Source organism: Camelus dromedarius, chromosome 9, assembly GCF_036321535.1.
Source record: "Camelus dromedarius isolate mCamDro1 chromosome 9, mCamDro1.pat, whole genome shotgun sequence".
Taxonomy (NCBI): Eukaryota; Metazoa; Chordata; class Mammalia; order Artiodactyla; family Camelidae; genus Camelus; species Camelus dromedarius.
The window spans coordinates 77,435,436-77,448,203 of NC_087444.1; the positions used below are offsets into that span (position 1 = coordinate 77,435,436).

The 12,768-nt window shown below is 46.8% G+C and overlaps 2 protein-coding genes across 4 annotated transcripts in view; both read left to right on the top strand.

Moving 5' to 3' along the window:
* Window positions 1–12,768, top strand: part of LOC105106330 (leukocyte immunoglobulin-like receptor subfamily A member 6) — a 34,525-nt gene that overhangs the window by 16,211 nt on the left and 5,546 nt on the right. The gene's annotated exons all lie outside the window — the stretch shown is intronic.
* Window positions 2,815–5,019, top strand: LOC135322092 (tetrapeptide repeat homeobox protein 2-like). Its single transcript, XM_064489573.1, has 4 exons — window positions 2,815–2,891; window positions 3,751–3,824; window positions 4,002–4,171; window positions 4,543–5,019. Exons 1-4 carry the CDS (start codon window positions 2,815–2,817, stop codon window positions 5,017–5,019), a joined length of 798 nt encoding a protein of 265 aa, XP_064345643.1.

Consider the following 12,768-nt stretch of genomic DNA (forward strand, 5'->3'; position numbering starts at 1 on the left):
TATTCTGCTGCCATATAAAGGAATGAAGTTCTGGCACATGGCTGAACCTTGAAGACATCATGCTTAGTGAAATAAGCCAGACAGAGAAGGAGAGATACTGTATGATTCCACTTACATGAGGTAATTAGAGAGATCAAATTCACAGAGACAAAAAATACTGCAAAAGCTACCTGGGAGCTTCCCAGGGGAGGGTGGAAGGAGGAGTTCGTGTTTAACAGGTAGAGAGTTTCTGTTAAGGATGATGAAAAAGTTTCAGGTATAGAGAGGGGGTGGTTACACAGTATTGAGAATGTATTTACTGCTACTGGGTTGTATACTTAACGAATGGTTAAAATGATAAATATTATGCTATAAAACCTTAACGACTCTTAATAGCACTAAAATACCCCAAAATGTGGCCCTAAATCGACCTCGGAAAGGGCACTTATTTACAGTATAAGAGCTGAAACAAGAAGGTGGACTGTCCTTATGTTCCAGGTCAGCTGGGAATACGTGAAGTCAGGCCCTCACATTTTTCACAGTTCTGCGCATGTCTGTGAATGACCAAAACAGCAGCGGTCTTCGTTTCGGTGTTACAGAGAAACTGCAGCGAGCAGGCAAACTGGCAAATATGGAATCTGCAAACAGCGGGGGTCGACTGTGTTTCAACAGTGAAAGAAGAGGCAGAGCAATGTCTAGAGTCACAGAGAGGAACCCCAAAGACGAAAAGACAGGCCGGAAGGTTCTTGAAGGCAGAGATCAAATTCCCCGCCCCATCTTCTCTCCATCCCCCAAGCACTGGCTCCAAAGCCCAGCTTGCTCTTTTTCATCCCCTACATGGAGTGATGCCTCTCACTGCTGAGAGAGCAGGGAGAGGTCTCGCCGTCTGTGGCATCTTGGGGGCAGGAGAAGGAAATGGACCAACCACACGGGGAGGATCAGAATCAGAACATGCGGGGAAGGGGGCTGCAGGGGAGATCAAGGAACTGAGGGATGAGGGAGACAGCCACTGTTTCTGTTCTGATTGAATAAAAAATGAATGAAGTAATTATTTCCTCTTAGCACATCTTTCTACTGACTCCCTTCCCGACTGGGCCATGGCACCGGACAGGACGGCACTGGACGGCACTCTGGGAGCCCAAGGAGGAACCCTCAGGAAACCCCGCCCCACCAAGCTGTCCCTGGGTTTTCACACGGCCCTGGGATGAATCCGGTCAGAAGAACAGAGGGCAAGGAATCCGCGTGGCCCAGGCAGCACCCAGAGCCAGAAACTGCCCTTGTTTTCATGCTTGCAAACTGAAAAAATAATAATAAACAGAAAAATAATAATTAAGCAGTAGGAAAGAGAGAAAAACGAACAACATTCCCCATATACCCTGGGTAACACGTCTTTGCTGGGTGTTTTGTTGTCAATTTAAATATATTATGGTTCGCAAGTTACATATACCTTCTGCATGTGCTCACTGAATGTATACATTCTCAGAAATGAACAATGTATCTGAGACATTACTCCATGTCAAAAACTGCACACACATTCATTCAATCACTTAACACATCATTAGTCATCAACTGTGCGTTTTTCTCATTCTAGACTAGGAGATTCAGGACCAAAAACAAAAAAAAAGCATAACAAGAGCTCTGTTCCAGACACATTTATTTTTGGCAAAAGGAAGACACAAAGCAAAGACTACACTGAAAGTCATCAGCTGTTACTAAAAATTCTACCCCTCATTCGTTTCAGCTGTTAACTAGCATTCCACAGTCTGACGTTGCCGAGAATCATTTAATCATTCTCTTATTCATGGACGTGAATTAGTTCAGTTAACAAAGTTGATTGGTCGTTCAAGTAAATATATTTGTGCTTGATCACAGTGGTCAAGAATTCTCCCAGGTAAGTCTCTTAGGATAAAAACCACTTGGGTCAAAGGGTACCACGCTCATTTGATCCTTTATCAGATGTCGCCAATTCTGTTTCCAAAATCTCCAAAAATCTTTACCAACCTACATTCCATTGGCAGTGAGAGAAAGACACATTCTCCATCCTATGTCCCAACCATCTTGATCAATCCAGTGGGCAATAAAATTAGCTTTGCATTCATTTATATATTTTTACTGCTATGTATTCATATAACATAAAATTCAGATTTCACAGTTCAGTTTTTCACTTTATTCACAGAGCTATGCACCCATCACCACAGTCCATTTTAGAACATTTTCATCACCCCAAAAAGAAACCCCACACCTACCACTGGTTAGTCCCAATTTTCCCCTCCCCCTACTCCCTGGAAACTGCTTACCTACCTTCTGTCTCTTTGGATTTGTCTATCCTGGACATCTCATATAAATGGAATCGTACATCTGGCTTCCTTTACTTAGCACAATTTCTTCAAGGTTTACCCAAGTTGTAGCCAGTGTCAGGGCATCATTCCTTTTCATGGTTCAAAAATATTCCATTGTGTGAATGTCTGACATTTTCTTTATCCCTTCAGCAATGGATGGACATTTCCACTTGGTTTCGACCTTTTAGCTCTTGTGACTATTGCTGCTATGAACTTTTCCACATTTAAATTGTATGTTTTCCAAAACATTGTATATTTTCATAAAAATAGTATTAGTGAGACTGCCCATCTATTTATGCTTTTATTGGCCAAATAAATGGCTACACTGCAAAATCTTTGAGGGCAGGGCCACTGCTCTCCTGGTCACCGCTGCGGCCCTAGCATATTTATGAGGCTTGACAACACCCCTCCCCAGTTGACAGCAGCACCACTGACTGTCTTGGTGAAGTGACCAATATGTTCCCTGCCACCAAAGCAGCAGAAAAGATGTGCAATCATGGCAGAACGTTGCCTGAAAGGTCTACTTCTGGTGGACTACCCATGCGAGCGGCGGTCCCGAGCGAGGCAAATCGGGTAACGAGATCTCTGTGCTTTGTCCCATGCTGTACTTGCCCACTGATGTGATTTTCATCCCTCACTGATTGTAACAGAAGTCCCTGGGGACGAGCACTGTAAGTTGTGTTCTCCCCTGACCCAAGGCCCCAGGAGACCTTAGCACAAGCCAGTTCAGCCTGATGTTTAGACCCAGGTCTGTGCGGCTGCAGGAGGGGCGGGGAGGAGACTGGACTCCTGGGACGCAAGCTCCTGAGTCCAGCAAGCCAACCAGACCCAGGTAATTCATTCACGAGGGAAAAGGGCAGGACCCAGGCTGTCTTACCACGGGGGTTTCCCAGCCCCCAGGACAGGGCCCAGTAAACAGCAATTGCTCAATAATAAAAGGATTAATCAATCACTGTGTCTCCTGCAAGGGGGTGGGGCAGGAGAGGGTGGGTCCCCTTAGGGTGTGCCTAGGCGAGCATAGCATAAAGTTGGCATGCAAGCCCCAGACTCCAGATCTGCAGACAGATCCTCAAGCACAGAGAGCAGAGCAGCAGTGAGGGAGCGGAGAATCGAGCTCTCATGGGTGAGTCTGGGTCACTGTGAGGGGCCTGGGCCTGCGGTGGGGCTGTGCGGGTGGGATCCTGTGGCTGAGGATGGGAGGCCTCCTGGGCATCCAGAGAAGGGCCCAGCTGACTGCGAGGGCTTCCTGCGCTGTGCTGGGGAGGGGGGGTACTAGTAGATTTAGGGGAGTTGAATTACGTTATTGGGGTGAGAAGAACAGCCAGCAAGCACACATGGCCCCCTGCAAATGTCAGGGTCACTTCAGCCCTTGGATGGGGCAGAGGGGAGGAGGCTGAGCTTCCTGCCCTGCCTGCCCTGCCTGCCTTCCCAGGCTGGGGGCCCTGTACTACTTCAGAAGCTGTAACCAGGTCCATTTCAAAGATATGGACACTGAGGCCCAGAGAGGTGCAGTAACTAGGGCTGGAAGGCGAAGAGCCAGCCCAACCAAGAACCCCAGATGCCACTCACTTATCCATGCACTGCTTCCCGGCCTCAGGCCTGCGCACCCCGACCTGCTCACAAAGGCCTGACCCAGGCAGTGGGAGGACTGGCAGTAGGGCTCATCTGTTTCCCCTTGGCCAGGTCCCACACGGTGCTCAGGAGCCCCAAAGAGGCGGCGGCAGGAGCGCACGGTGTACACCACAGAACAGCTAAAAGTGCTCGAAGAACATTTCAGGAAGAACGAGTACCCGGGTTACCAGGACCGCGAAGTCCTGGCGGCCAGGCTCAACCTGCAGGAGCACAAAGTACAGGTAAGAGCCCCCTCCCCGGCCCTCCTCCCCCAGTTACCACAAGACCCGCCCCCACCTCGGCACTCACCGCTAGCCCGTGTGGACCACCTTTCCCCATAGAGGTCTCCCGGAGCGCAGACCTCAAGGCCTCTGCGAGCCCAGGGAACCCTCTTGGCAGACCACCTTCCGGCCCCTGAGCTCCTGGGGCCAGGCCCTGCCTCTCCTGCCCTCTGCACGAGTCCACGGCGGCCTCTTGAACTCCAGGAGCCTCTAATTGGGTCTGGGGGCTGAGGGAGGCGTGAGGCATTCGCCCGGCCTTCTCATCTGCAGCAGAGGCGACTGCGCATGGCCCCTCCCCTTACGCCTCCTCCCTGTCTCCTCTGTCTCCCCAGGTGTGGTTCAAGAACCGACGGGCCAAACGCTCTCGACTGAAGCGACTGTCCCAGGCGCGAGGCCTAGGTCCCGGCAATGCTCACACGGGCCACGGAGCCCCGGGCAGCCCGGCGCTCCCAGAGGGCCCGGGTGTCTGCAGCCCCTCTCCGCCCAGCCCCGCGAGGATGCTCCCAGCACCGGAACCCAGCGTCTCGGGCCACGGCCCTGCCAGGTGGGCCCTGGCACAGATGGGACCGGCCCAGGAAGACGTTCCGGCTGCTCCAGGCCCAGTCCCAGCTCCGGCCCCAGGCTGGCCTGACGACCCCTACGCATCGGACTTCTGGCCGGAGCCTGTTGTGATCTTTAATTTCACAGATCTCTTCCCGACCCAGGACCCCTCCCAGAGGCCCCCCTCCCCCTTGTTCTCTGAGTACCAAAAGGACAGTGACTCTGCGGATGAGAACGACTCGGCCTTCAGGCAGTTTCTGGATTTATAGTCACCTGCCCCAGCGGCCGGCGCGTGGCGTCCACTTGGGTGTGGAGAAGGTGGCGGCTTGGTCACTCCGCGGGCTGCGCGTACCTCCGTCTGTCCTGCCTGTGCAGGGGGGCACTTGCATGTTCACCGCGCGGCCCTCACGGCTCCCCACCCCGGAAAACGCAGGGCGCTGCGGCGGGGCCGGTTCCGAGGTCGGCAGCGCGCGGCCCCGCGGCCTGCGTCCGCCTTGGGGGATGTGCCCGAGAACGTCCCACGCGGCCTTGGCCTCGTCCGCCAGCGCGCCTGCCGGGGCTGGAGGGCACCAGGGACTTTTCGGCGCTTGCCAGTCTGCCGTCTTGCGGATTCTTCGTGATTTTCGCCTTGATTTCTCCAATGACGGAGAAGTTGAGCCCTTCTCATGTGTTCACAGGAAGTTACGAATACTTGTAAAGTGCCCTTTTTCGAACTATTTTTCTTAATTTGTCTGAATTTATTTTTAGATCCCTTTTGGTAATTAAAGTGTTGCAAATATCCCCCCCCCCCTTTTTTTACTAACTAGAATTTCTTGATTTTAATGTCTGTTTCGGTGCTGCTTCTCATCTGTTGTGATGAACCAGTGTTTCTCTTTCACCCATCAGTGGCCTGCTGATGGGCCGTAAAGCAAAATAAATTTATTAATAAACATTCAAACTAACTTTCACAAGATAAGCCCCATTTATTTTCAAGCAGACATGAAAGCCTACTTGCCTTGCCACAAACTGAGAACAGTTTACAGATGGCATCAGTCTGAGGTCCCCATCTACTGCTTTGCATTCAGCTCAGGGTTCGTGGGGCGGGGGGGGGGGGTACTTTTCCCCTCCAGACTTAATGCTTTTTTCTTTTCTCTTTCTTGTTTAAGAAAGCTTTCATTATCACTTGGCCATAAAGATTTGTTTTCTTCTGTAAACTCTTGATAGTTGTATCTCCCAAATTTAGGTCTTAAAGCATCTAGAATTGATTGTGTATGTATGATGTGAGGTAGGGATTCATTTTCTGTTTTTCCTCGTGGCTTTTCAATTGTCAGTTTATGGAGAGGCTGGTTAACTTGTTATAAATCAATAAATCTGTTCATATATGGATCAGTACCTACAAAGTCTACATTTGGGGCCGGTCCATGGTCTCTGTATCCTCGCACCAATTACATGCTCCTCTGTCTCCAGTTCCTTTGCTGCCCTTCTGTGGCCATCCTGGCTCCTGGGTCTCCCCACAGCCAGTTCTCTGACCCTGTTCTGGTCCTGTTTAGCAAATGCTCCAATCCTCTTAGGCCAGGCCAGCCTCCACAGAGCAGAGAGAGAATTATATCAGATTGGAGGAAGGGAAGGGGGACGTGGGATGGGTTACGGAGGTGGGGAGTGTGGGCAGATGTAACAGGGTGGACAGCCCTGTGGGCTACCAGGATATAACAGAAGCTCCTCCTGCTTATCTGACAGACCCTGTTCAGGACAGACACAGAAGCACACTGAGGAGACAGGAGCAGACAGGAGAGACCAAGGGGCAGAGGCAGTGAAACAACTAGAATAAGTGTCTCCTACTCACAGAGCTATGGGCAGCAGTGGGCATCTTGACCCCTGCAAGCCTGGAGATTTTGTTATCCCTTGCCTAGATTTCTAGGAGTATAGATGATTGTCTCTAAATATTATTTCCCTCTGAGAGTAATCTGAGTTTTTTGCCATAAAAGCCAGCTCCAGGCCTGAGGAGGCAAGCCTGCAACATCTTGTCACACCACAAATACGAAGCTCTCAGGAATTACTGGGGTTCTGTCCAAAGACTTGGGGGCCAACTTGAAGAAACCAAAGGTGGAACTGTGTGAGATTCAAAAGAAGTACACCAGCAGCAGATTAAAAAACATCAAATACATAAAAACCCACAGGTTCACAACGATTTAATATTCCAAACATTGCTAAATTAAGAAGTATCATGTGTTTCTCCTGCCTTTCCTGTGAAAAGTGTAATTCAGTAAGCAAACAGCTAAAGAGAGAAGTTTCTTCCTTGTAAAGATTACAGCCAGCAAATAAAGAAGAAATGATGGAAGTAGGCGATCTCCTTTTGCATCTCCTGGGAGATACAGGGTCTGGATCAGTACTACCCGCAAGGACTTTCCAGAATGATGGAAATATTATACATTTGTGCTGTCCAATCCGGTAGCCACTGGCTACAAGTGGCTATTGGACACCTGCGGTGTGACCATTGTGATTGAGGAGCTGAATTTTTAATTTTATATCATTTTAATTAGTTTAAGTAGCCATATGTAGCTAGCGACTACCATACTGGACAGTGAAGCTGGACAGTCATCATCAGCGGATACAAAAACCACGTGGCCTCTGGTTCTCAACCTTGCATACACGTCAGAATGGGGGTAGGGAGGCTTTAAAATAAGAGATGTTCTTAAAAACCTATAAATAGACTTACCCTGTGATCCTGAAATCCCACTCCTGGGCACATATATGGAAGACACTCTAATTCCAAAAGACACATGCACCCCAGTGTTCACAGCAGCACTATATACAATAGCCAAGACATGGAAGCAACCTCCTAAAATGACTGGATAAAGAAGACGTGGTATATATATACAATGGAATACTACTCAGCCACAAGAAAGAATAAAATAATGCCATTTACAGCCACATGGATGGAGATTATCGTACTAAGTGAAGTCAGTCAGCCAGAGAAAGACAAATGTCATATGATATCACTTATATGTGGAACCTAAAAAAAAAAGATACAAATTTTATTTACAAACCAGAAATAGACTCATGGACATAGAAAACAAACTATGGTTACCAGGGGAGGAAAAGGGGTGGGAAGAATAAATTAGGAGTTTGGGATTAACAGATACACATAACTATATATGAAATAGATAAGCAACAAGGACTTATTGTAGAGCATAGTGGACTATATTCAATTTCTTGTAATGAGCCATAATGGAAAAGAAACTGAAAAAAAAAGTATATATATGTGTAACTGAATCACTTTGCTGTGCACCTGAATGTGTAAATTGACTACACTTCAATAAAAAATAAGAATAAAAAAGTTCACTCTGAGACTCCTTACAAAAAGTTCCAGGACAGTTAATTTAAAATAGTCTATATGAGGTAGGGAGGGTATAGCTCAGTGGTAGAGGGTGTGCTTGGCATGCATGAGGTCCTGGATTCAATCACCAGTACCTCCATTAAAATGAATAAATGAGCCTATTTACCTCCCCCCCAAAACAAAAACAAACAAACAAACAAACAAAAAGGACTTGCTTCTTTAAAAAAAGGAAAAAATAGGCTATGTGATCAATTACACTTATGCAGATAATCAGGCCAGGTTTATTGAAACCAGACTTATTTTACAAACAAACTCATCTTAACTTGGCTAGAGTTGGTAGAAATTAGGATAACCTGGGCCTCATATCTGCTGGCAGGGTATGAGGGCAGTATAGGACAAAGCCTTCTTGACGTCCTCATGCCAAGTGCCAGAGTTTGTGTCAGCAGAGATATGATGTGTAACCCGTCGGCTGCAATTGGACAAACTGCTGAGGACACAGCTGAGGGGATCGTGGCCCAACAAACATCTTTAGAGTCACTGGCTCAGGTAGTCCTGGACAATAGAATAGTGTTGTTTTTTTTTAAGTTTTGTTTGTTTGTTTGTTTGGGGAGGTAATTAGGTCTGTTAAGTAATTTATTTCATATCCTTTCTTTTTTTTATGGAGGTACTGGGGTTGACCCCTACGCGTGGGCTCTGCCACTACCCTCTCCCCTAGCCCCGACCTCTTACTGTCAAAACAGGGAGGGTACATGTGGTGGCTAATACCACATGCTGCACATATACAAACACCTCTAGCAAAGCTGAAACTTGAGTGAACAGAGTAATTCAAAAAGCTACTTGGTTAGGTTACAGGATCTACGTGATGAGGACCCAATCCAAGACTTACGTTCCTGGCTGCCATCTAAAGTAAGAGCGTGCTTTCAGAAGAGACTACAAGGCTGCATTCTGACCATTATCCTCATTATGATACAGCTACTAATTTTCAAATGTCTGTCCAGGTGCTGTGACAAAGCGAACAAAGAAGAGAGGTAGTGATTCCTCAAAAAACTACAAATAGACTTACTATATGATCCAGCAGTCCCACTCCTAGGCATGTATCTGGAGGGAACTCTAATTTGAAAAGACACATGCACCCCAATGTTCACAGCAGCTCTATTTACAATACCCAAGACATGGACGCAACCTAAATGTCCATTGACAGATGACTGGGTAAAGAAGTCGTCACATTTATACAATGGAATATGACTCAGCCATAAAAAAATAATAAAATAATGCCATTTGCAGCAACATGGATGGACCTGGAGGTCATCATTCTAAGGGAAGTAAGTCAGAAAAAGAAAAATACCATATGGTATCACTTATAAGTAGAATCTAAAAAAAAAAAAACGACAAAAATGAACAGCCCACGTCTTTCTCTCCTCTCTCCTAAAACACTGACAAACAATTTGCTCCATTCAGCAGGAAGTAACCAGAGCAGTGGTTTCCCCTGTCCCCCTCAGGACTGAGGAGTATCGAAGAAAAGGGAGGTGCTGAAACAGAGCAGAACCCTGCACGGTGTTCCGGGAGACAGACCCCACCCCCATGTCCCCTGCTTCTGGTCTGTAGAAAAGATTTAGCCTTCACTAACTTCCAAAGAGCAAATTGAATCAGAGAAATGAGGGGAAAATGCCAGAAACAAAGGAAAGCAGTCAAGCTAGACAAAATAATAACAGTTTAAAAAATAATAATAATAATAACAGTTTAGCCATAAAACAAAGTCGAGGACCCCTTAGTTTCTCCTCGAGGGCTGTAGATATTCTGAGCCATATCCTTGAGGTGTTTTGCAGAAGCTAATTCCCCCTCCCCTAGATGGAGGATGCTGACTACATGCTGACCACCAGCACGTAGACCCCAGACTGGCTGCAGTCAGAATACTGATAATAGAGTTTCTCAAAATACTACCCTGTTATCTCACCACCAACCAAGGATGCCCATGAGCTGATCATGTACCTGTGCCCTCACTCTTAATGTCGCCTTTAAAAACCCTTGCCTGGAAGCCATCCAGAGTTTGGCTCTTTTGAGCATTAGCTGCCCATTTTCCTCGCTTGGCGCCCTGCAAACAGACACCTAGCTTTCCTTCATCACAACCCACTGTTAGTAGATTGGCTCTGCTGTGTGTGCATCTGGGCAAGTGGACCCGAGTTCAGCTCCATAACGACATGAAGGCTCTAGCTGGCACTGCTGTGGGGCGCATCGGAAAAATTTTAGGGGAGTCAATACTACAAGTTCTCATCACGGGGGGAAAAAGTTTTTGTATCTATATGAGATGATGGATATTAACTAAACTTGTAAATATCTCATAATACAAGCAAGTCAAGTCATTAAGCTCAGCACCTTAAACTCACACAGGGCTGTGTGCCAGTTATATCTCAACAAAGCCAGATAGATAGATAGATAGATAGATAGATAGATAGATAGATAGATAGATAAAGAGATAGATAGATAGTGAACGGGTGGATGGATGGAGGGACAAGCAGGCAGACAGACAGACAGACAAGGGGTGGGCAGACAGACTTAAGCGGTGGCAATACCACTTCCTGAAGGGGTGGAAGGTCTTTATCAGGCTACTTCCTCTCTTGTTCTCAGTTCACTATATAGAAATATACCATATCCACGCGTCACTGTCCTCAATCAGGAGCTCTTATGAGGACCATTCTGGTCTGAATCCTGAACAGTCTCCACAGTTGGAAGCGGAGAGCAACACGCAGCACCAAAGGATGCTTTGAAGAGGCAGAAATGACTCGAATGCATAGGCTGGAGGTGACAGACACACATCCTGCTCCTTCCAGATACTGGCGTGCGACAGTAAACCCGCCCTGGATTCAGGGCCGAGAGGAAGAGTTGTGTCTTCCTGAGAGCAGAAGTGCACGGCACAAACCCCCAGGCCGCCTCCCTCCCCTACTCCTTGGTTCACCACAGCTCCGAGGGCACCACTGGCGTCTCCACCAACCAAGGCAGGGAGGGAAGGTCACACTCAGTTCCTCAACTCTTAACACTCGCAGCCAAGAGTAAGAGACTTTCGGCCTCCAGGAATCCCTCTGACCCCTGCCGTCCTCTCCACCCACACAGCCTGCCCACAGCCCGCACCTGGACACGCCTGGCCTGTGTGATAATACCCACCACCTTCCTGGGTTCTGAGCTCCTGGCCCACAGTCCCATCTCTCGTTCATCCTCCACTTATCAGTCTTTCTAACTTCCATTTTAGAATCTGTTTCCTGCCCCAGATCCTTCCATGGTGCTTACTGTCTTTGGCAGGGCATGGGTGGGGGGTACTCCAAACCCTGCTATCTGAACCCAAGGCTGTTCGTGATCATCCAGATGTGACCCTCCAAACTCATCTCTCACTTCTGCTTCCCTCCAAACCAGACTGGTGCAGTTACACCGCAAACACACACACACACACACACACACACACACACACACACACACACACAAAGTGGGCCATGTAACACTTCTGTGCTTTCCCATTCCAGCTCTTCTGAGGACACTCGGACACAACAAGTTCCTTTCCAACTCCCAGTCAAAAGTAGACACATAGGCGGACTCTATCATTTCTATCACCTGTTAATGTGTTTCTGTCTCATTAACAGGTATATGGGTTCAATATGAAAAAGAGAATCCACATAACTCATTTAAAATACTGGCTGACACCAGTTTCGGAGTAATTTGAGTTCAACTATTATTTCTTTTTATAAAAAAATTATTGATAGTCTCCTTTCCATTTGCTATACAGCAGCTAATATGACCTTCATAAACTTTTCTTATCATACAGTCCTTTGCTTAGATATTTCACTTCTCTTAAAAATAAAATCCATCGAAAAGACACCTGCACCCCAATGCTCACAGCAGCACTGTATACAGTAGTCAAGACATGGAAGCAACCAAAATGTCCATTGATAGATGACTGGATAAAGAAGAAGTGGTGTATTTATACAATGAAATAATACTCAGCCATAAAAAAGGTTAAAACAATGCCATTTGCAGCAACATGGATGGACCTGGAGATTGTCATTCTGTGAAGCAAGCCAGAAAGAGAAAGAAAACTACCATATGATATCACTCATATGTGGAATTAAAAAAAAAAAAAGAAAAAAGAGGACACTAATGAACTCATCTACAAAAGAAACAGATTCACAGACATAGTAGACAACCTTGTGGTCACTGGGAAAGGAGGTGGGAAGGGATAAATTTGGGAGTTTGAGATTTGCAAATGTTAACCACTATATATAAAAATAGATAAAAAACAGATTTCTTCTGTACAGCACAGGGAACTATATTCAATATCTTGTAATAACTTTTAAAGAAAAAAGAAGAAAATGAATACGTGTATGTTTATGCATGACTGAGAAACTGTGCTGTACACCAGAAACATTGTAACTGACGGTACTTCAATAAAAATAGACAACAGATAGATAGACAGATAAATAAATAAAATAAACTCCAACATCCCTGCATGGTGGCCGGCACCCTGTATGACCACCCTCTCCTCCCCCTTCCTCCCCTCCAGTCTCTGTATCTCTAGGGTTCCCCAGAATGTCCTTTCATCTCTCGAATGTACTCACTCCCACCCTGTGTCTCTGCCTCCTCAAATATCTTTCAGTTGTACTCTAGACATGGACTCCAGTCATCCTCCTATCTCTTTTAAAACATAATTGAATGTTAG